Genomic DNA, 24,585 nt, shown 5'->3' on the forward strand with positions numbered 1-24,585 from the left:
CCGTTTGGGCTGGTGGACAGCGAGGGGCGGGCAGCACCTGTGGCTCTGGGCCAGTTGGGCAGGCTGGAACCCCAGCTGTGGCCCCTGCGTGCGGGGCCAGGGGACGGGGGGCAGGGAGCAGGGCCTCAGGCAGGTCAGCAGCACATCCATACCTCATTTTCCAAAGAAGTCAGAACCTACCAGGATAAGTCTGTAGGACTTACGGTTATAATCTGTGTGAGGTATGGATATATACGTACACATTTCTCCCGGGAGCAGTGGTTCGGTGTTCAAAGCGACCTTATAGAGTAACTGCCGTGAATGAGAATTGACTGTGTGTGGCTACCAGGCCGTTTCTAAAGCCAGGCCTCCAGCCTGTAGATGAAGCCGGCACAACTGAGCTGGGAGCTGATGCCTCCCGGTAACCGGGGCGCCCTCCTCCCCTGCTCCCTGCCTCTCCTCTGTCACGCCCAGACAACCCAGCATCAGGGCGTGCAGGGCAGTTCTCCCAAAGATTTTGGTACTAAAAATCTCAGCTAGCTCTAACTGTTAGATTCCTGAGCAGGTGACAGGGAAGTTTTACTTTCTAAAATTAATCTTCTAGCTTCCAAAGGAAAATTGCCTATTAAATGGATGGCTCCAGAGTCAATCAATTTTCGCCGTTTTACCTCAGCTAGTGACGTATGGATGTTTGGTGAGTATTTGAAAACTTTCGTGTTAGAATTACAGTTCACATATTCTCTGAGAGGGACTGAGCTCTGTGTGTTGTCAGAGTCTGTAGGTTGGTTTGCCTTCCCTTGCCTGGCCTCCATCACTGCTCGCCCACGCCCGGCCCCCAGATCCAGCATGTCTAAGATTGCCCTTCATCTCTGTTCTGGAATCTGACCCCTTCCTGACTTGTCTCAAGTCTTGGAAGCGTGACCCTTCGTGTTCTATAGCTGCTGCTGCTCTGGTGTCCACTGTGTCCCCTCCTTCCTGCTCCAAGTCCGTCCCTGTCGTCGTCCTCCTGCGCTGTGTTCTTGCAGAGCCCCCAGTGGAGCGAGGGTGTGGCTGCCGTTCACTCTGCAGTACTTACTTCTACTACCTTATCCGGATTTTTAAATCACTCACCTTTTTGGTGTGGATGACACTCCATCCCCGCCCCACTTTCTTGGTGTTACTCCTTCTTTCTGGACACCTCATCCTGACACCTTCTCCTCCGGTTGAAACTCTTTTTAACCTTCAGGAAGAGGTTGGAAAGAGTTTCTTCATTCACCTGAAATATCCGCTCTGCCATGAAGCCCCATGTAGCAGGTGTGCCGTCCAGGCATAGACTCCCTTCCTCTGCTTTCCCAGCGCTTCCTCTCTGTGTCGAGACACTCACGTGTAGATCTTGTGAATAGTCCTGTGTGCATATTTTCTATGCCGGATTTTAAACTGCTTCCCAGGAGATGCCCTGTTAAGTTTATGCACCTTCTTTTTCCTATAAATAAAAATAACTTTATATACATGAAGTACGTGTTCTCATTTTTTCTTCTGCTTCCTTGCTGTTGACTTTCAGTAACCATTTAGTGCCCTAACTGATATTAGGTAAAGGAAGGAATTCAGTAAAACAGGAAGTGGCGTGACATGATTGGAGAAGGCGCTGGAGTCCAATTGGCTTCAGATCCCAAGACCTCACCTGTCAGCTTTGTGACCCATAGAACAGGTTACTTGTCCTCTCAAGAGGATTTCACATTTCAAAGAGTCTAAGATGCCTTTTTTTTCACATTTCTGGAAGTAGGATTTGTCGCAAATCAGTGGCATTTCACAGTTGGTGTTAGTCGGGGGTGTGTTAGTCATGTGGGTCCTCGCCTACACTCATGTAGACTGTTTTGTTCATATTGGTGCTACTTTCTTGTCCGAATGAGTTTAAAACCGCTCTTTGGTAAGAATAAAATAATTCTAAGAGGTAACAAAGGATCACATTACAACTTAGTGGGCAGTATATCCCCCCCTTTTTGGTAATATAAAATAATAGTGTCTCTTATAATCAGTGGCACCTCAGATTTGATAAAATACAGTTTTTAAAGAAATGTAAGGTGTGAGAATTAAAGATAGTGTAAACTTCAAGGAAAGGTGCCAGAGACATATGAAGGTCTCAAGAAATGATACCCAGTGTTGTTATTACTAATGATGTCATAATTTCTGGTGAGAAAAGCAGAACTAAGGCATTATTTTTGTCATATACTCTTTACTTTGAAGTTGTTGGACTTTTGGCTAATTTCAGATCTAACTCACATTAATGTGATATAATGGCATAATGGTATATGCCTTCCTCCTCTGAGGCACACAGCATCTTAGGTGCTGAAGATACAGAAAGACAGTCACAGCCCCTCTGCGCCCAGGACCCGGTGTATGGGGCACGCTTGCGGTGGGTTAGACGGGAGCTTCCCAGGGGGCAGGGCAGGCAGCACAGGAAACTCACAAAGGGACCTGGAAGAAGAGAACTGGTGGAGAAGAAAATGAAAGGCATCGAATCTAGAGTTCAGCATGAGCCAAGTCACGAAGGAGCGTGTTCAGGTGCAGGTCTGAGTGGCCAGAGTGCCAAGTGATGGGAACCTGTAGAGGAATCTGAGTATTCTGAAAGCATAAGACTTAAGTTGCAGGGTTTTCTTCGTTAAGCTTCAAGCCAGCTGCTGTGATGATAAGCAGGTTGGACTAAAGTGGAGGGAAATCTAAAATGCATTCAGCTTTTTTTTGAATTGGTTCACTAAACTATGCTATGAAATATCACTGTAGCTGGTGGGCCATTTTCTAATGGAGAATTTTTTAGAGAAATAAACCTCTTAGAAAAGTAATGGGTTTTTTCTTGACAATACTGTTTCATTATTCGCATCATACTAAATTAGTATTCTTGTTCTTATTTGATAACAGAGCTGACTGAATGCGGCTTTATTTGGCTGATGTGCCCGTATCACACAGGAGGTTCTCTCGTACGAACTATGAAGTTATTCCTGAAACGTGGGAATCGCACTCCTGCTGCTAAGTTTACCATTGTGTTTTCGTCCCCGCCTCACAGGTGTGTGTATGTGGGAGATACTGATGCACGGTGTGAAGCCCTTTCAAGGCGTGAAGAACAATGATGTGATTGGTCGCATTGAGAACGGGGAGAGGTTGCCCATGCCTCCGAACTGCCCTCCCACCCTCTACAGCCTCATGACCAAGTGCTGGGCCTATGACCCCAGCCGGCGGCCTCGCTTCACTGAGCTCAAAGCTCAGCTCAGGTAGGGTGGGGGGCGGGGCTGGGGCCAGGGCCGGGGGCGGGGCGGGCAGGCCTCCGCTGCTTCTCCCTGGCAGGTCCTTTTATCAGTACGTCTGAGGCAAACCTGCTTCTTGGGCAAACATAATTACTTCTTTATGGATTTGTGTTTATTTATACATTGTTAGAGCCTTAAGAAGATTATGTCTTCAGGTCTTAATAAACTTCAAATTGTGATCAGGTGTCTCTGCCCTGACTGCTGACCAACGTGGCACAGCCCACAGGCTCTGCGTGGTCTAGTCCCCGCCCACTCCCCAGTCTCGCCTCACACCACCCCTTCCTCTGCTCCAGAGGCACCCGGTGCCTCTGCCTTCCCCCGCTTGCCCGCAGGGCGCTTCTCTTCAGTCTTTGGAGCCCAGCTCAGGGTTGCCTCCTGCAGGAAGCCTGCCTCATCTGCCCCACCCCCGAAGAGATAGCCCCTCCTATGGCACCTCTTCAGCGCTCTGTTGTTATAGCTCAGCATCCACGTTACCTGTTCAGCTGCCGTCTTGTGACTCCCACTTCGTGCCAGACGCCATTAGACCCAAACCTCCAGCAGCCCCCAGTCCCCTGGCAGGAACACACGGACTTCTTACTGTGTTGGGCCCCCCCACAGGGTCTGCGCAGAGCTGACCTGCTACTGGCCAGACTCAGAGGCCTCGACAGGTGGCCCTCATCCCATCTTGCTCATTTCTGGAGGCCTGGGGCAGAGCTTAGGACCAGCACCTGGTCAGTGCTCAGTAAACACTTGTCGAACTAAAGACTTAATACTTTAATCAACAAGATATTTTAGTATAATACATAACCAACCAGCCAACGCCATGGTTTAACGTGCTGTTTCATGTTTGGAGTACTCCCCTGATTTTATTTGAGTTTTGTTATTTGCTATATTCTCGTCATTTTTCATAAAAATTACCAAATGTCAGGGTCCAAAAGCCCCCGGCAGCTCCTCTAGCCCACCCCTATCCCCCAGCGCTTGAACCCTCTCAGCCTCCCCTCCCCTCTGGCAGCGCCACCTGCCCGGCTGACGAGTTTCCTCCAAAGAGAATGTTTCCAGGAAGGAGCAGGGCCTTAGTGAGAAGTGGGAGAGATTCGTCCAGTCAGCAGCTGTTTTGCTAAGTGTCTCCTTTGTTCTGAGCTAGGTTCTGTGAGCCCAGCAGTGAGCAAAACACAGTCCTGCCCCCGGTGTCTGAAGTCCGGCCGAGGAGGTGGGGGTCGGCACCGTTGGCCGCACGGTGACACCCCTGACGCTCCCCCTCCGGGCCCGCTTCCGGGGCCTCGCGCGTGACGGCCGGCCCCTCAGGTCTTTCAAGACAGCTTTCTTCAGGCTGGAGCTCTCCAGGTTCTTAATTCTCATGCAGCTTAGTTATACCTGCTGTCCCTGTTGGAGCTGGTTTTCGAACATGCTTCATTTCATGTTTTGCTCATACATTTTTTTGTTCCTCCTTGACCTTTCCTCAGAATCTGATAGATTCTGTCCATGAAACCCCCTCTCTGATACCAGTTCCACCTGCCTGCCTCCCCGGCGCGTTCTTCCCCCTTACTCTGGGTAGCCGCTGGCTTCTCTCCGCAGCCTCCTCCCCTCCGCTCAGTACTTCTCCTTGGTTGGTTGTCTTAACTGTTCCTGTGGCTTCGCTCCCCACCTCCGTCTGTCTTTAGCTTCAGTCCTGCCTTTTCCCACAAGTCCCAGACCTGTGTCTTCAGTTGGAGGACATCGTGTTTATCCTGAAGCAAAGCCGTTACTGTCTCCTCTTGCCTGCCTCTTGCCCCTCAGCTTGTGTAGGTTACAGTGGGGCCTTTGTCTCCACCTGCCTCTGGGAGCCATCAGTAACTCCTCGCCCGCCTGTACCAGCTGGCCAGCCGGAGCATCCTCACCTCAGGGTCTTCAGACCCACTCCCTCCTCCCGGCTCTCCTCTCCGCCCCGCCCCCGCCCCCGGCCCGCTTCATCAGTCAGTCTTACCAAACATGTCGAAGTGGGAGAGTAACTCCCTCGCTCAAGACAACTTTCAGTGGTTTCCTGGCACCCCCGGTGTTAGTTTGAGGCTTCTAGAGTAGCACTTAAGGCTCCCTGAGTTACGGCCAGTGTCTTTCCATCCCTTTCTCACACTGTGGCCAAACTGACCACACGCCTCCGCCAGGAAGGCCTCCTCTGCACCTGCTGAAATCAGCCCTACTGTCTTCCTCAGCCTCTTTCCCTGCTCTGCCCGTGGGCTGTCCAGAACTCTTGCTTCTTCTGGCCGTGCCCGCCCTGTGGGCCGCAGATGGCCGCATCCCGGTCCAGTCAGCTCCACAAACACTGAGCACCACGTAGCTGGGCCTGGTGCTGGTCACTGGGCAAGAGAACCCAACACTTTTCCTGCCCTCGAGGAGCTCACAGTCTAGTACGTCTCATCCCCTACTAGACTGAAGCTCCTTGAGGACAGGGATCGTCATACTCACCTCGGTGTTGCCCACACCCCCAGGCCAGGAGCTGGACCCAGTGAGGACCAGACAGCTGCTGAGTTCGTGCTTAGCTCTCACAAAACTCACGCTGACACTGGCCGGAGGACTGTTGCATTAAGGTGGAGCAGCTCCAAAAACTGTCCCAGGTGAAGGCTTAGAACTAAATATAATTATTTTATACACACACACGTATAAAAACATCATGTACCTATTTATAGATGCTTTCTTGTGAACAATTAGTACAGATTATTGACCAGTAGTTTGTTCTGTCTGTTTTGTATTAGTCAGAAATGGAGTTTAACTTTGTATTTGGAACATGTAGAACATGGCTACCAAATAAGCCAAATAAAACGTAACTTTATAATATACTAGCTGCTTGGACACCTATATGTAACAGTGTATCACAAGTAATCAAACACGTTCTTTATTGAGTTTTTTAAAATGGTTATTATATCCGAGATTCTAACAAAGTAATAAATTTTGGATAGCCCTTACCCCAGGGCCCCTAAAAATGTTTCCAAATCCCATTCTCCATGTCTGTCTAAAGAGAAAATGCTGCAGATAGACTCAGTTTATTGTGGGCTCCACTCATCTTTGGCTGGACCACGTCTTGTTTCTACTGTATCGTAAGTTAAGAAAAGTGGCTCTCGGTGACTCTTGTTAGGCAGAGGGTTGTACTGGGATGGGTCGGTCTCTGTGACCACAGGGCCTGTCCTCCTGCCATCCTGTGTCCTTATTCATAGATGTGCCTCATTGAGGAGAACGAGATTAACCTCTGGCCACCTAGTAGCAAGTGTGAGAAATTCCTCAATAGGAAATTTCTCATAACATGAGCTCTAGCATTTCATACTGTGTGACTGACAGTTTATAAGAGTGCACTAAATATTTTTTGAATGAAAAGTCATTTAATCCCTAGCTAGTCAGTTAATTCATTGGTAGATACTGTGGCGAGGAGACCGCAGTAAAACCTCTTGAGTATTTGCCCCTTTGGAGTTTATGTTCAAAGATAGCGTTTCCCAGCAAGTGCTCTGTGTCATTAAGGTGTTTGTGCCATTATAGGAAAAGATTGTCAGTTTTATCTCAGGGAAACATTTTAAGTTAACGTGTGGCTTATTAAATCCCTTTTAGACAAATGAGGGTAATAAAATTATTGATTTAAATTTTGTACCCTAATTTTTGTATTTTTCTAACTTTTTATTGACATGCAAAGATGTGAACATATAGACATGCCAAGAAGCTGCCAAACAGCTCACTGAGTTTTCACAAATTGGGCCCATTCCTGTAACCAGCATCTAGAACAAGAAAACAGCACTGCCTTCACCCCAGAGACCCACGAGAGGCCCCTTTTCCAATTACGTTCCCCCTCCAGGGATAACCACTCACCATAGACTGGTTCTGCCTGGTTTTGAACTTTATGTAAACGCTATAATGCAGTGTGTACTTTTTTGTTTATGGTTTATTTTGCTCAACGTTTAGTTTGAGATCACCCATGTTACTCAGGTAGTTGGACTTCACTCTCGTTGCTGTATGTGTCCCATTTGTGAATATACCATAGTTTATCCCTTCTACTATTGGTGGAAATTCAGATACTTTTCATCTTGGGGCTCTCAAGACTGCTGCTGTAGGGACATAACAGAAGTGTCATTGGGTGAGCACGTGTACAAGAATGTCTGGTGGATGCGTATTCAGGCGTCTGCAGGTGGGCGCGGCTTTAGCTTTATGTACTGATAGCGCCTGTTTTCCAAAGTGGATGCACCAATGCGGTGTCTCCAGCAGTGACAAAAGCTCCTGTTGCTCCAACCGTAGTTTTTTTTAAACCTTTGGAAATCGATCCTTGTTTCTAAGCATGCCATTTTCACATATGAAGGGTAGGTTAGAGAAAGAAAACATAACGTAAGTGGTATGTAAACAATTTACCTGAGGTTTTCTATTCTAAAGATCACTGACTTAGTAAGTGTCTGCCTGGAAGGCCCTCTGACCCTGAGCGCTTTAGGAGGCCCTTTGGACCAAAAGCATGCTCACTAGGAGCCAGTCTCCATCCTCTGCCGTCAACCTTAGAAATTACGGCATTGAAAACCAGCACTGACTGAGTGCTTTCTGCTGCCACACCTGTGCCGTGAACTGTCACACATTATTTCATCTGAATCCTCACGGTCCTGGGAGATGTAGGTAATATCGTCATCATCAGTTTACAAATGGGGAAACGGAAACTGAGGTTAGGCAGTTGAGTGCTGGGGTCACAGAGCTGGGATCCAAGGCAAGCTCACCTGAGTCCAGGACACAGGCTGTCAACTGTCACGCCCTACGCTTTGTTTGAGCCATGGCTAGACGTTAGTAAGTGCTCTGATTACGATTTTGACTAGTGGGCAAGTTGTTAATATTGTTCAGTTAAAAAGGAAAAAGAAGAAAGAAAAGGGAAAAAAAACATACTGTTAACAAGGAATTCCTGCAGCTGGTTCTCTTACATTTGCTTGAGTGTCAACCAGAGAAAGTCCCCCAGCAGAATGGCAGCGTCTCTGGCTTCGGCACAGAGGCCCCCACCCAAGGGTTTTGATGGGTGATGTAGTTTCCACGTGTTATCGCTGTTTTGCTGTCACATCTTGAGTGTGTTGCATTTGGCTGCTGTGGCCCTCTGTAATCCCAGAGTTAGTGGCAAGCAGTTGTGGAAGTTTTCGGCGAGGCTGAATCTCTCGAGGGGTACAAGCCACGCCAGTGTGCGTCGGCCGGCGTCCGCACTTGCCTGCTGTGTACTCGTCCTGTACCCGTAATACGTAGCCTTGTCTCCAGCTTGGGTCTGGGGGGAGTTGTGGATGTTGTTTGCTTGTTATTATAACCTGATATCGTCGTGTTTGCTTCTTAACTTTATCATACAAAGCTGGCCGTTGAGAAATCTCTTTGACCTAAGTTGACCTTGGGTGAGTGACTTAGCCTCCCTGGGAGAGCAGAATCACAAATCCTACCTGTCCTCTAGTTTTCAGGATTAAATAAAATCATCTAAAATGCATTTAGTTTTCATGCTCGTGGTGGGTACACACACTTGTGGCTCCTCTGGTAGTAGCAGTAAAAACAAAGCTTTTTCTGAAGATCCGCAAGGGACCTGGAGGTCTTAGGTACAGAAAGTGATCAGTTACTGTTTAAAAAAAAACAAACTGGTTCTTCAAATGTAAAAAGGGTAGCTATTATTATCCAGATACCAAAATGCAAGGCACATCTTTTTGACATTTTGTAGATGTCTTATGGACATCTTGTACAGGTTTTTTTTTTTTTTGAGTCCTTTTTGATTCTTCATTTATCCTAAAATGTGAACTCTAGATTAAAAACTCTAGATTTGATTAATAACATGAGGTTACTTGTGCTTCTTCGCTGTGCTTTTAATGTGGTTTTGTATCTGCTCCCCAAATTCCTTTCAAAGGTGGTGTCTAAATTCCTCCTTAGTCATCATATCGGCATTTTCCTTCTCACTGCCGTCCTGTTGGGTCTTGGTGTCAGCCAAAGAGTAACCTGTTTCTCAATTACCCCTGTATTTACATCTTAAAATGTTTGTTTGGTTTGGGACCTTAGTCTTCCCGGTAATAAAAAGTAAATAGTAAATCTAAATTTCATGGGAATTTAATGTAAAATTTAAATTGTTTCCACTAAAATTTATGTCATAACTGTTTCTTACCTGCGGGTAGCTCTTGTCCTTCATTGGACCCCCCCCCCCCCCCCGCACACAGATGTTCAGACCTTTACAGGTGCATCTCTACTTTAGCTTCACCTCCAGAATTTGGTTTTATGTGAAGTAAACAAATTTCCGGTGAGATTTAAACTTAAATTTCATAAAAATTAGTCCTTTATACTTACATGGCTTCACAGGTCATTTTCATGTGACTACCTTACTGATTTCACAATAATTCTTAAGGGTGAGATACTGTTGCCCTTTTCACTTAAGGAACACGAGGCTCAGAAAAACCCTATGACTTGCCCGGATTGTGCAGCTAACAAAGGGTGGATCCAAGACCCTGGGCCCTTTTCTCTGAAGTCCAGGACCACTGCTTTTCTTGGTCTCTTTACCACCGTATGCCATCCCCCACTGAATGGGTTGCTGGCTGCCTCCACCCCCTGTACCTCCCCACGCTCTGCTCTCTTCCCCTCCCTTGTTTTATTTGTAAGAGAGGACTTTGACTAGATGAAGTTCACACTTCAGCTGTAATCCACATATTTACTATTAGAAGGTCGCCCTCAGAACCCACAGTGAAATCCTCAGACTCATCCGGTAGCTGCTGTAATTCCTTCCCTTCAGTCCTGTTTCTGGCACCATTTTCCTTCTCTTTCTAGTTGTTCTTCATTCCCCTTCCCTAAATTTTGTCTCCAGGGTTATTATCCCTGAAAACATGGGGGAAGAGTGGAGTAGACATGAATGTCTGTCCTCCCCTCTGGACAGTGAAGGACCAGAGGCTGTAGGTGGCCCATCCCTCTTCAGGTTACAGAGGGACATGGCGCCGAGGTTGATGCAGGGATGCAGGGAACGAGTGAAGCAGCGCTGGCTCCGTCTCAGCCCAGTCTCTGGGCACCTGAGCTTAGATGGGAGGGAGCAGCAGCCCCCGTGGCAGCGGGTCGGTTCTCAGTGAAGAGAGTTTGGCGCTGAGAAGCCACTGGCTTACCTTCTGCACTTCTTCCTCTCAACTCCCCAAATTTGCATTTTAGAAATACCTTTTGCATTATATTTTTAGTGATTGCCTCAAGTATTACATTATACATCTTTAACTTTGCACCATCTACTTAGAGTTAATAATTGTATTTCACTTAAAATGTGGAAACTTCATTTACCACCACCTTATCCTTTTTGTTCTAGATGTCATGTGTATTATATTCATATATGACAGTAACCTCATAAAATAAAATTACACTTTGTGTTTTTAATAGTATTCTGAGGAAAGTAAGGGGAAAATCTTTTATATTTAACCCCATACAGTGCTCTTTATTCTTTCCTAAAGGTCTTTCTTCCATTTGGTTTTCCCATCTGTCTGAAGAACTTCTTTAACATTTCTTGTGGTGTGGGCCTGTTGATTAGTTTTGGGTTTTTGTTTGTTTTTTTTTTTTAAATCTGAAAATGAATTGAACTTCATTACACTGGATATAGAACTCTGAGTTGACAGCATTTTTCTTTTTCTTTTTTTTCTTTCTTTCTTTCAGCACCTTAAAGTTTTCTTTCGTTATCTTCTGGCCTCTGTTATTTCTAATGGGAAGTCACTGGCCTTTTAAATTATTACTCTTCTGTATGTAAAGTGTCATTTTTTCTGGCTTCTTCCATGATTTTATCTTTGGTTTTCAGCAGTTTATAACGAGGATGTGCTTGCGTGTGGTTTTTGTTGTATTGATCATATTTGGGCTTCACTGAACGTCTTGAATCTGTAAATGTATGTCCTTGACCATTATTTCTTCAGATACTTTTTCCGCTCCATTTTCTCTCTTCTAAAACTCCAGTTCCATGTATGTTAAATCTTTTGATAGTGTCCTTCAGGTTCCAGGGGCTCTGTTCTTCTTCTGTTTTCCCCCAGTCTTTTTTCTCTAAGTTCTTCAGATTGGATAATTTTTATTGATTTATCTTCAATTTTCCTGACTCTTCTCTCATCTCCATCCCACTGATCATCCAATCCTGTGGAGATTTTATTTCAGATATTTTATTTTTCATTAGGAATTTCCATTTGGCTCTTTTTTATACCTTTAGTTTCTCTGCTGGTGTTTCCTATCTTTTCATTAAGTATGACCAAATTTTCCTTTATGTCTTTGAATATAATAATAGCTCTTCAAAGTCCTTGCTTGCTAATTACAACTTCTGAGTCACCATTGGAGTCAGCTTCCTTTAGATTTCTTTTCCTCTTGAAAATGGATTACATTTTAATGTTTATTTGTACATCAAGTGATTTTAGATTATGTCATGGACATTGTGACTGATAGGTTGCAGAAACTCTGGATTCAGTATTATTCCTGTGAAGAGTGGTTGGTTGGTTGGTTGGTTGGTTGGTTGGTTGGTTGGTTGGTTTTAGCAGGCAGCTAACTTGGCAGGTCTCACATTGCAAACTCCCTCCATTCTGTGAGCTCGAATCCCGATTCAGCTAAGTTCAGCCTCAGCTGGGCTGCCTGGAGCCTGCCCTGTATGTGCACAGTACAGGGGTCAGCTAGTGATTCAGGCAGAATTTATACTCAGAATTTGAGGTACCCCTCCGTGGCTTTCTTCTTCCTGGGATTTACCCCCTCACTTTCCACCAGCTGTGGTGACCCAAATTCAGTCCTCTGGCTCTTCAAACCAGTAAGACTGGGACTGGCTTTCTGGCTAGTGGCCATTAAACTGGGCACTCACCCAGTGCCGTTCCTTTCCTCCCAGTGGCAGCTTCCTCCAGAGCCTAACTGCTTTGTGCTGTCACAGGGCTGTTTCTTCTGTCCTAGTCTGTAGTTGCTGTCTGCAAGAGGATTGGTCAAATAGGAGCTTCTCGAACTTGCCAGAAATACAAAGAGGTCACCATTCTAAAGTAAGATTTTAGTAGAAATCACTTTTTTTCAAATAATTTTGAGATGTGTAACACCATAACCAAACAAAAGTGCGTTATTTCCTGCAGTTTGAGATACGTAATAAGTAAAGAGAGATGCAGTTTTGTTGTATTCGTGAGGCGAGATGTTCGGTCTGCTGTGCGTGTTTATAAGAGAAGAAGGAGGGAGGCATGTGCTGCAACACTGGTCACTGCCCACTGCAGAGGTGCCGTCCCAGCTTTGTCTCAAGCCTTGTTTTCTGCAAAGATACCAAGGGGGGTTGTTGAAGGGTCAGCTCCATTCCTTTGTGGTGAGGCGATGTTGGGTACTTAGAAGAGATCATGTTTCAAAGCTGGCATTCCCATGAACTTGCCAGAACAAGCCATTTCCCTCGTGGCTTTTTTGTTCATCCAGTTTCTTGCTGCTCTTTCTCTGGATGTTTTTCAAATTAGCCTAAGTAGCTATGAATCCAGACTGATTTTCTGTCCAAAGCAAATTTTGTGATGTCATCATAAAATTATTATGTTTAGGTGATCAAAGTCCAATCTTTTTTAAAAAAGTTTTTCAAGCATAGAAGAAATGTAGTTTCACAGAAAAGAATAGTATTACTATAATCATTCTCAGGAAAAAATGCTACAGAAATGAAATACATTTAAAAAAAATAAGGCAGGTAAAAGTACAGAACTAGATAGCATTTACTTAAAAGTCTTACTGGTTTTTTTCACCTACTTTATTTCTCCATCCTAACAGTGGATAGGACAGGCAGTATCGTTCTCATTTATGAAGGAGGACACAAGTTGAAATGGGCCCAGCTGCCCAGCTCAGAAGGTGCTGCTCATAGCTCGTGCCCTTTCTGCTGGGACAGCGGGAACAGCTGGTCACCCACTTGGACTGATCGCCCCTGTCTACTCTAAATCTTGTCTGTGTTGGAGACTTTCTTCCGAATCTTAGCTTGGTACTGGAAACGAAGACGCTATTAGACCACTTTATTGCTCTCCATGAAAATACCTTAGAAGTAAAATCACATCTTGTTGCTCCAGAACGGAAATTTAATGAGACCTCTCCATACCAGCTTGCAGAGCCCGGGAGACCAGGTTTCACAGGGAGTGCCACAGGCCGAGAAAAGTCAACGCGTGCTTGCAAGTTTTTTTGTCCTTTACTGTGTGAATTGATTACTTTGATGACTTTTTCTCCTAAAGTGAGGGAAGTAGTGATAAAAAATAAAACTAACGTTAAATAAATACTCCTTTCCCCTCTTCCCAGTTCTCTTCCTAGATGGGGCTCGTGGATAAACAAAGAATGATTCTTACATGTTCTAACGTTTGTTAAATGAAAAGTCTTATGGGCTCTTATAGTTTTCTCTCTGGTGAGTTTGAGACTTAGAAACCGCCATCCCAGGAAGAAGCATGAGGGCTCATTGCCAGTTCACATTAGGCAGCTAAAAGCTTTCAAACAGAATGTATTGCTACTAAAAATACTTGGACTTTGGGAAAATATGTTTAAATTTGACCTCCTTGACACTCTGCACATTCCAGTGTTTTGCTGTGGGTCCCTCAGCAGCTGTAAAGAGGAAAGTTCAGAGCTGTCTCCATGGGCACTCTTACTCCATCTATGGAAGAGCCTTCCCATCGTACAAACAGATACTTCAGGAGTTATTTATGTTCTGCACTACTGTGAGCAACAAGTTACGCTTTCTCCGAAGGGTTTTGACGTGTTAGTTTTTGGTATGATACTGAGGAACTCGCTTCCCGGTTACCCCTGCGTTCCGTGTTCAGTGGTAGCAGGTGATGAAGGGCCGAGAGGGAGGCTTCAGACAGTGAATCAGTGGGTCAGAGAACAGTGAGTGCGGGCAGAGGGTCAGGGCAGGTGGAGCCCAAGAGGGTCTCCTTATGCAAGGGCCCTCCCGTGACCTATGTGGAGGTGTTTGCGGGGAGCGGTAACCTTCAGGTCAGGGTGGCCCAGTTCACAAAACAGCCCATGTGAAATAAATTGCCTTCGTGAGACCTATTTAAAATAAGTTCCATTGCCTTAAAGAACCTGTCACGCTTGGCCTTCTCATAGCTTGCCTTTATTTTAATGATTTGAAGAAGTTAGAAATAAGGACGATTTTTTTTACTTGATTTTTTTTCCTGATTGTTATGGACTTTTCAGTTTAAAACTACGCAATTTTTGGAAATTCTGACTTGGAGTCTGTTACTTGTTTTGAGGGCCAGGTGATTGAGAGCGGGGCACTGAAAAGCTCCTAATCGGAGGCAGCCCTCTCTCAGGCCAGGGGTCTGTCTGAACCCCTGCTCCCAGCGGCCACCCTCCCGGCAGCCTGCACCCATCCCCTGTGAGGCACGGGGAGGTGGTGACCGGTCTTCCTCACCAGCCAGTGCACGTGCTCGGCTGATGGTGGCTTCACTCTCCTGTCACCACTAAGGCAGACTGTGGTCCGGGGTCTGTGCTAGTTCTGGGCGCGTGGAAAGCGGCAGCTCTCAGCCCATTGTGGGCAAAGGCCAAGCAAATAGGCTGTCGCACGCACTTGACCTGTGAATCGTGGGACCTGGGGCCAGGTTCCCGACAGCGCTGGCTTGGCGTGCATCTGGCCAGCCTCGAGGGTGCCGCCAGAGCCTGCACTGTTGTTAAAGTGTTGTGCTGTTCACTCAGCCGTGACCGTCTAGATGGAGTGAGAAGAAAAATGAAATCATATTTTGAGGAGGGGGTTGCTTTTTTCTAAACTGCTAATGTGGTCATGGAGGGAAACGTTCCCTTTCCTTAAAACACAAAACAAAACAAAACTCCCATCTGTAGTAAGGGCTCGCTGACTCAGGGCAGTTACGAGTTGAATTCTGTGCGTCCTCTGCTGCTGTAAATTGCATGAGTGCAGCTGCGTGAGAAACAGCCTGCCCTCGCCTCCAGGCAGCAGGAATGTCTCCTGGAAACAGTCGAGCCCAGCCGGATTCCCAGATTAGAAAGAAAGGCTCTGGGGCCGCTGACCTCACTCTCTCATGAGCTGCTAGCGCTGGGAGGTTCTCTGCTGCCCTCCACCAGGAGGCTGGGACTGGGAAGCCCCAGGACGCGGCGGCGGGGCGACGGGCGGGCGGGCAGCAGAGGGCGGTGGCCGCTCCCGCGATGGCCCAGAGCCCAGGTGCGGAGCCCTGAGCGGCCCGGCGGGTAAGTAGCCGCGTGACCCGGTGTGGAGCTGCCAGTTTCAAGCCTGCAGGAGTTTCAGAAGTGCTTGTAGATACTGTTGCATTTCCTTCCTTCCTGATGAGGCAAAGTGCTGCTTAAAGTGAAAGTTGGTAGGAGGTCGTGAGCAGTGTGGGGAGCGTTGGGCCGCATGGCTGTTTGGTCGGTTGCTGTGCTGCTGTGGTGGCACTGTGAGGGCTGGGTCTGTGCTGTGTGGAGCGCTGCTCGGGATTTGCTCAGGGGAACTCTGCTGCTTAAAGGAAAGTGGCGTTCAGACCATCCATCCTGGCCCCCCTGTGGTTTCCCAGCTCCTCCTTGTGTTGCCAGCTGCCCTTCCCTTACCTGAGGCTGTGCCCCTTGCATCAAGGCCATTCTGGAATCCTTCTGTGAAGTTAGAAACCCGATCCTCTTTCCCGCGGGGGCTCCTCGGGTCGTCAGGGTGGGGCCTGGTGTGTGCAAGCTCCCCCCCGTGTCAGCTCCCCTTACATACTGTGTTGTCTCTCTAGCACAATCCTGGAGGAAGAGAAGGTCCAGCAAGAAGAACGGATGAGGATGGAGTCCAGAAGGCAGGTCACAGTGTCCTGGGACTCTGGAGGGTCCGACGAAGCACCACCCAAGGTAGCAAAGGCCCCCACCCCGTCTCTGGCATTATGCCTACTAACTTTTGCAGTTTATGCTGTAGGCAGCTGCCGTCTGTGGGGAGAAAACCAAATAGCGGGTTATTCTAAGAGGAATCACTGCAACTTCTGTTCCTTGTTCGCCCCGCCGCATACCACCCCAACGTGCACCCGTTTCCCTAATTTGCGTTGCAGCTCGGAGCTGTTCGAAATCATGAGTGATTGGATTAGACCTGACCTTCCAATTCCCCCCCCAGACCGCCCCCATCATCAGACTTAACTGAGCACGCCCGGCTCGGGGAGGTTTCTCTCTGCTGGTGTCAGGGACCTTCCTGATGACCAGATAGACTATAACCAAGCCGAGAACGCTTTGCGTTTTGCTTTATTTTGAAAGGAGTCAGCTTCCACCTGACCCGGTTCCTTTTGGGGTTTGTTTTGTTTTGCTGAGAACCTGGTGCACATTTTCTGCCTTTTCCTCATCTGTGGCGGTGGCTGGGTTGTCAGCGTGGGGAGGTCTGCCAGCAGCACCCCAGCCCTGCCCTGCATCCTCCCAGCCTTCCGCAGGCGGCCAGAGCCTTCCCCTCTTGTTCAGCTGGGCTTGAGCTGGACACAGTTGGCCCTTAAACACTCTCTCAGATCAGGATTCTTTGTTTTCCTTTTGCTTTTGACAGGATGGTATTTTCACACAGTGGCTTACTTGCCATGAGTAATCCAGTTCAGACCATTTTCTGGATGGTAAATAGATAATAGGCTTTTTTGCAGTTAATAGTTACCTGCTACTTGATATTTGATTAGCTAAAAATATATTACAGGAACTCTGACAATTCCTTACTTCATTTTCTTTTTGAAAAATGTTCAGAAATCTGTTAACAAAAAGTGCCATTTAAATATTGCACCCATTTTTTTATCATGATGCCTGAAATCTGTTTTCTCGGCCATTGTTTTAAACTATTACAGTAAATATTATTACACATTGAAAGTGAACAGAGGTGACTGACCCTGTTCCTCAGAATTTTAGAGGTGAAGGGTTCTGTAGCCTGGCTTCCTCCACCAGTGGGAAAACTGAGGCCCAGAGAAGGAGGAGGGCCTGTGGTCCGTTCTGTCGGTGTTACTATGAGCTGGTTGCTGAGACCACAACGTTTCTGTGTCTCTCCTCGTGTTACAACAACGAAGTCCCTAGCTACCCACCGAAAAGCCATGCACCCCGGCATCTGCGGCCTCCACCTTGTACACACGGGTTTGCCCGTTTCCTCACTAACTACTGTGGAAGGGTCCAGCACCGGAGAGTCTTGAAGTTAATTTCCCAGGCCTGGAAACCAGGTGGATCTGTTCACAGGTGGCTCTGATGACCAGGTGGATTACCTGCCTGTTCCCAGCCTCACCTTCCTCATCTGTGAAGGGAGGGTACTAGTGTTCCCCACCTCTTAGGGGTGTTGTGAAGACCAAGTGAGACAGTGCATTCACAGCACTTGTTTTAGTCACAGGAGTGTAAGGAACTCTTCATAGTTGGTGATTAGCACAAATGATGCGCTAATGCTGTGCACAGCATTCCCCTAAAACTCACAGAATTAACCCTTTCCATCTAAACATGATTACGCACCTCAATCTGTATGATTTTTAATAATTTTCATGTGGCTGAGTTTTGAAGGCTGTGATATTAAGTTCATGGGCGGAGATGGAGTGGTTAGGCTTCTTTGTTTACAGAACAAAGGTGAGTTCTGCTTAACTTTTTAAATATCCTCACATTTCTTTCTTTAGGATGTTTTCAACGTGTATATTTTGAGGCTCTTTTCTGTAGTCAGAGATGGTTCTACCCTTCAGAGTGGGTCAGCAGACTATACCCCACTGCCTGTTTCTGTTGATGAACGTTTTATTGCATGAACTGCCCCCATGGCTTGTGTGTTGTCCATGGCTGGGTACCCCCTACACAGACGGACTTGAGTGGTTCCGTTACAGTATGGCTCAAAAAGATTAAAATATTTACTCTTTGGGAATTCCCTGGCGGTCCAGGGGTTAGGACTTTCCCCTAACTGAGAACTGAAAACCCCTCAGCTTTCACTGCTGAGGCTGCAGGTTCAATCCCTGGTCAGGGAACTAAGATCCCACAAGCTGCACGGCGCAACCATATAAATAAAATACTTACTTTTTGATCCCCAAATTAAAAGTTTGGCAGCCCCCAAATTTAAAAAAAAATTTTTTTAATTAATTAATTTATTTTTGGCTGCATTGGTCTTCATTGCTGTGTGCAGGCTTTCTCTAGTTGCGGCGAGCAGGGGCTACTCTTCCTTGCGGTGTGCAGGCTTCTCATTGCGGTGGCTTCTCTTGTTGTGGAGCACGGGCTCTAGGCGCACGGGCTTCGGTAGATGCGGCATGTGGGCTCAGTAGTTGTGGCTTGCGGGCTCTAGAGCGCAGGCTCAGTAGTTGTGGCGCACGGGCTTAGTTGCTCCGCGGCACGTGGGATCCTCCTGGACAAGGGTTCAAACCCGTGTCGCCTGCATTGGCAGGTGGATTCTTAACCACTGTGCCACCAGGAAAGTCCCCAGATTAAAATTTTAATGGGTAGAGGGAATTCCCTGGCAGTCCGGTGGTTAGGACTCAGGTTTTCCATTGCCAAGGGCCCAGGTTCAATCTCTGGTCAGGGAACTGAGACCCCACTAAGATCCCACAAGCTGCGCAGTGCGGCCAAAAAAAAAAAAAAAAAAAAATTTAATGGGTAGAAGATCACCTACATTAGTATATATATGCGGATGCTCGACGTTTTCATTTCTAATAATGTAAATATTGGTAGATATATTCCAGATAAGTAAAGGCTCATTTCTAATAATGTAAATATTGGTAGATATATTCCAGATAAGTCCTCAGTAATTTCTGAGAATGTAAAGGCGTCCTGAGAATAGCTGCCTCAGCATAGTGTTTCTCAGCCCTGATCAGACCCAGCATTCCATTTATATAAAAAATACTTTATAATGCCCCGTTTACTAATCCTGAAATAAAATACATAGGTTATAAAATGACTTAATAATTTCAAGATACCAACACAGCCAAGAGACTGTGAACTGTACAAGAGAAATAAAAGTAACTTCTAATAGCATTATGCACACACCTGTATAAAATACTCGGGTATAATTACACTGGGAGGTGCGGTGGAGGAGCCAGGTGCCCACACCTGTGTGTGGTAGGCTCGCCCTGGATGCAGCAGCTACACACGCAGACCCTGCAGCCACAGCTGACTGTGGATCTCATTCGTCTTGATGATGTGATTTTCTAGAAGGGTGAAGAATCTTGGTAAAGTTCAAACAAAACAAAGTAAAATTGTCCATCAGTATTCACAGCAGTTGCTCTTCTGGAAAGTTCAGTGTCTGATAAACTATGCAAAATACCATTTGTGTTTGTATGTCAGACGGAGTTGGTTCTCGGTTCAGACTACAGGGCTCCTTGTTGTTGTTTACCTGTGTAAGGTGGAGAAACACCTGAACGTGGCGCAGGCCCTGCTGTTCAGCCCCGCTGTCCCTCCCACCTGCCTGCCACCCTCAGTGCCGGGCCCTGCAGGCAGCAGGAGCGCCCTCTCGGTACCCTGGGCCCCCATCGGGGGCACTGCCATCCAGCTTAGGACCACGAGTGTAGGATGTGTTGGGTTTTCCTTTTTCTTCCTCCTCACTTGGGAGGCTTTCAACAAAAACTCCCCCAGCTCCGTCATTTGCTTCATGAAAGTCCAAGTTTCTGTCTTTGAGGAGGAGATGCAATCAGCCTGCTAACCCTTGTACTTGGTAGCGGTGACTCGTCTGGTGCCTCAGCCCAGCCCAGCTCACTCGACCTTTGTGGCAGCCCGGTCCCCACCTCATTCTTGAAGGCACAGTGGGCAGGTTGCCCCGGCCTGGCACTGGCCATTTCCTGGCCTGCCCTCTTGGCCGCCACGCTGAGTCCGTACTTGTAGAGAAGGAAAGCAGAACTGTTAGCAGTACGTCCGTGCTCTCCGCAGCGGGTGGCTAACAGAGTTCCATTTTGTGGTATTCTTGGTGCAGTAGTTTCATCTTCTGTAAGACATGTTTTCATATTTTTATCTGTTATCTTTATTTTGAAATGGAACCTTACAAGTGTTACCGTTTGCTACCCATGTAAGTATTTGAGCCACTGGAGGATGTTCTGTGGAGATTCTGCCGTTCTTTGATCTTTCCCTTTGTAATTCCCCTTTTATTTGGTGAGTCACTGTGTGCTTGTCATAGAGTAGCAGCACGGCACAGCAGACTCTGGAGGCAGGCAGTTCTGCCATTACCAGCTGTGCAGCCTGTTTGCATCACCTGACCTCTCTGAGCCTCTGTTTTATCCTCTGTAAAATGGGGTGATAATACTTCTTTGTACCATTGGTCTCAGACTTCTCAGATTGTACATACGACACCTAGCTCTACAGGTAGGACACATTGAGTAAAAGTTTTGTTTTTTTTTTTTTTTTTTTGAGTAAAAGTTTTTATTTTTGCCTGTGTTACTTAACCTGCCACCTCCAAAATGTAAGCCAGCAGACACAACTGTCCACCTGTCAGATAGCTGTGAATACTGTCCTAATTCCTGGGTCTGCACCCTCCCATACTTGGACTCCGGGAAGCCTTTGCCATACGACCATTGTAATGCATACATATTAACACACACCTTTCAAACGGCTGTTGCCGCTGAAATGTCAGAGGACAGAGATAGTCAGACATTTCTGCCTCTTCTTAACCACTTGTTCAAGTGAAACCTTTAAAAATATAAATCTGGAGAGTAGTCCCTAAGGGCTTCATGGAACAAAATTGTCACCCTAGCACACAAGCAAAGCCCGTGACTCCCCCTTCATGCCCTTCCCTCTTTCGGGGGGTCTTGGGGATCTGTCCTCACATCTAGTTAAGTTTGGAGTAGACTGCACCTGGGGGCTGAAATGGGACAGGGCTAAAAGGGTGGGGGAGCCTTCCCACCCTCAGAGGCTTAACAGGCCCGCACAGCAGGGCGGGAGCAAGTGCAGGGGTAGCTGCAGTCCACGTGCTCGTAGGAGAGCAGGGGATACGCTTCTGTGTCAGGAGGGAGAGGGAGGGGTGACACGGGAGACCCGGGACAGGAGGAGGCACGCATTCCAGGCAGAGGGGGGTGACACTGTTTCGAGACTCAGACTCACTCAGAACTGAGCCAAAGTGAAGTGTGTGTTCATCCAGGACCACCTGTGTCCACGGGAAAGCGACACAGGCACTGAGGCATTTTCCTTCCTCCCCTGGGCTCTCTGGGCCCCAAGTCTATTTCCTTCAAGTCTGGTCTTTATTCGCCTGGAGAGCCCTGAGTTTCCACTTTGTTAAATCCCTCAAGTTTAGGAGACTTTATTGACTTCATCTTCCATTTCAGACTAGACCGTTCTTTTTGCTCTGAACTTTAAATTCACGTGTCAAACAATGAGGATTTTAGAGCTGGAAGTGACTTCAGGGTCCCTCCAAGTCAACCCAGTTCTTTAGATGAGGAAATAGAATCCGGCTGGTTCACCCACGTGCTCCCAGCCGGTGAGGAGCAGAAAGGAAAGCCTCCAGGTTTGCATTTCCGTGATGCTGAATGGTATTGAGCATCTTCTTATGTGCTTATTGGCCATTGGTATATCTTCTTTGGGTCTACTCAGATCTTTTGCACACTGTTTACTTAGATTATTTGCCACTTTCTTGTTGAAGTTATAAGAGTTCTTTCTATATTCTGGATATGAATCTTATCAGATAGATGATTTGCAGATACTTTCTTCCATTCACGGGTTGTCTTTTCACTTTCTTGATGTTGTCATTTGCAACACAAAACTTTTAATTTTGATGAAGTCCAGTTTATCTTCTCTTTTCTTTTGTTGACTGAGCTTTCGGCATCCTAAGAAACCATGGCCTAACCCAGAGGGTCACAAAGATTTACTCCTGCGTTTTCTTCTAAGAGTTTTATCGTTTTAGCTCTCACGTTTGAGTTAAATTCTATGTATGTTGTGGGGAAGGACGGGGGGGTCCAGCTTCATTTTTTGCATGTGGATATCCTGTTGTCCCAGCATTATGTGTTGAAAAGACTGTTACCCCCATGGAAATGTCTTTACACCCTTTATCATTCTTTCCAACTAAGTTCTTATAGAAAATTATCTTTTTCTATTCTTTTTAATAAAATGCGGATTTACCAAAATAATCGGGATACTTATTCATGTGATGCTCTGTTGATTTGTTCACAGCCCAGCAGACCTGGTTATCCTAGTCCGAGGTCCAGCGAAGGGTTTCATCCCAGCCCACAGCACATGGTACAGACCAATCACTACCAGGTATACCGTTCATTACTGTTAAAAGATGTGTTATTTTATTCTTCAGCACATTTGGGGGTGGGGAAATATACATTGTATATATTTATAAATTAAAACATTCATTTTTTTCATCGAACAAATGAATGATTCTCTCCCAAGCCCCACGTTTCCTTACCTTGTAAATAAGAACAGCTATGGGACATTTCCTGTAGGCCTTTTCAGCTTGAAATGCTCATTTGATCCTTGCACGTCGTTGGTGTCATACAGGAAACTGCCTTAGATCATTTGAAATCTCTTTGTTGTGAAAATTCCTAGAAGTTCTCTGGCAGTGATATATCCCTTCTGACCAGAAATAGTCGCTGATACAGCATTTTATGTTTAGTAGAGTTTTTTATTAAAATATTTTCATTCAAATAAACTGTGAGAACTACCTGTACATCTTATTTGAAAGTTGAGTAATTACGTATTGTCAGTATGGAGTTTTGGTATAAATCAATGCCTAGAGACCTAACAAATGCATGAAATCTTTGTTGAAGGGAATTTGGAATATGGATTTGGCTGTGCTTTATCTCCTTTAAAAAGTAGCTGACAAGCCTGGCTGCCCAGTAGCAGCCTAATGAGTTAGGGAAACAGATACTGATTCCTTGTCTCTCTTTCTCTTGATTGAGGGAGAACCATGTAAAGAAATTCCTCTCACTTTCCTTCTGCCTTGAAATTTTTCTCCGTGTCCAACTAAATGTTTTTCTCTGCCTTTGAGATCATTGGTAGACTGTGAAGGCCTGCCTTCTCTCACCATCCACGCTGGTTCACTAGAGGACAAGCATTTGGGGGTCTTGTTTGTTCTTTGCTGGTGGAGTAGTAGTGAGTTGGGCAGGAAAGGGACTTGTAGAGAGATGGCTTAACCATGTTTATGGCCCATTGCTTTTACATCCGAGGATGGTCTGCGCTCAGCACTGTAGAATTCCAAAGTGAAGAATTTCTGGTTTCCTAGTGTCTGTTTGCACTAGCTGTCGACTGTGGCCATAACAGACGGCCTTTCTCGAGGCTGCAGTTGAGAGTCCGTTTCCTCGCCTTTACCGGCTTCTAGAGGCACCTGCATTCCTTGGCTCGTGACCCGTTCCTCCACTTCAAAGCCCAAGTATCTCTCTGACTGTTCTTCAGTAGCCACACCCCCTTTCTCTCCCCTCTGCTTCCCTCTTGCATTTTTAGGGACCCTTATGATCACGTTGGGTCCACTCAGATCGTCCAGGATAATCTCCCCACCTAATGATTCCTAATTGATAATCACGTCTGCACAGTCCCTTTGGCATGTAAGCTACCATATTCACACAGGTCCCAGGGATTAGGGCGTGGACAAGCTTGAGGAGCCGTTATTCTGCTGCCACATTATTCTCTATAATCTCAGTTACTTCCTTTCACGTGGAAAGCAGAACTGTGCAGAAGTCGTACTGCGTCAGACCCTGACCTGGCCGCTTCACTCACCCGCAGGTCTCCGGCTACCCTGGCTCACATGGAATCACAGCCGTGGCTGGCAGCATCTACCCAGGCCAGGCATCTCTTTTGGACCAAACAGATTCGTGGAATCACAGACCACAGGAGATATCGATGTGGCAGCCCAACGTGGAGGTAAATTGGATGTTCTTGGGCTTTGCTTTGTTAACTGATGAGGCTGTGCCCAAGGTACAGGATTTCTAAATCCTAAGATTTCTCAATTTAGATGCCCTCATTCGAAGATCAGATGCTCTCTGGGTCTGTGAATCTTCACTAAACAATGGAGAGATGCTACCGTCATTAGCCCATTCATTTGAAAAGCGGAGCCCTACGTGAGGCCAAGGAACAGACAGCCTCCAGCTCTGCGGACCGTGTTAATTTTTACTGAATTTTCTTGGTAAAACCAAGAACCACTCCTATAATATTAAAAATCATTTCTTTGAGTCCAAGAACATCTGTAGTTGTCTGCTCTTCAAGCTCTTTTCCTTGGAGTACACATGCTTTATACTCTGTAATATGTGTGTGTCGTATTTAATCCTCCTCCCGTTATTTTACTTCCAGATTGTTTCCACTTTTTCGCTCTAACTAATGATGCATTCTCTGCCGCATACCTTGGATCACTTCTTTAGAGTAGGTCCCTGCAAGTGAACCGTTGTATGCTTTTTAAAGCTGTTTCACGCACGTTAACTTGTAACCCTCAGAAAAGTTGCTCCCGCCGGCAGAGTAGAAGAGACCCTACTTCCACCACACTTGCTGTTTTGCTTAATTGTTTGGAAAGACACACAGAAAAAAAAGTAAGAGCCTCACACACAGACTTCTGAGAGTGGACCTTTTAACTCCTCCT

The 24,585-nt window shown here is 46.4% G+C and overlaps 1 protein-coding gene across 10 annotated transcripts in view; it reads left to right on the top strand.

Annotated features, from left to right (window-relative positions):
* PTK2 (protein tyrosine kinase 2) overlaps positions 1-24,585 on the top strand; it is a 259,877-nt gene that overhangs the window by 199,530 nt on the left and 35,762 nt on the right. For 8 of the 10 annotated variants that reach the window (XM_089898671.1, XM_089898669.1, XM_089898670.1 and 5 more), the window contains 5 exons: positions 584-673; positions 3,020-3,224; positions 15,869-15,980; positions 22,185-22,271; positions 23,739-23,876. In XM_089898671.1, the coding sequence (XP_089754797.1) occupies positions 584-673; positions 3,020-3,224; positions 15,869-15,980; positions 22,185-22,271; positions 23,739-23,876 (632 nt within the window). Of the gene's footprint in view, positions 1-583; positions 674-3,019; positions 3,225-9,585; positions 15,348-15,868; positions 15,981-22,184; positions 22,272-23,738; positions 23,877-23,967; positions 24,579-24,585 lie in introns of those variants that run through there. The other 2 variants (XM_089898673.1, XM_089898675.1) reach the window with 2 other exon arrangements.

The sequence above is a fragment of the Delphinapterus leucas genome, chromosome 17 (assembly GCF_059928025.1).
Source record: "Delphinapterus leucas isolate spDelLeu-1000000601 "Yukka" chromosome 17, BTC_Dleu_Yukka2, whole genome shotgun sequence".
In the NCBI taxonomy this organism is placed as follows: Eukaryota; Metazoa; Chordata; class Mammalia; order Artiodactyla; family Monodontidae; genus Delphinapterus; species Delphinapterus leucas.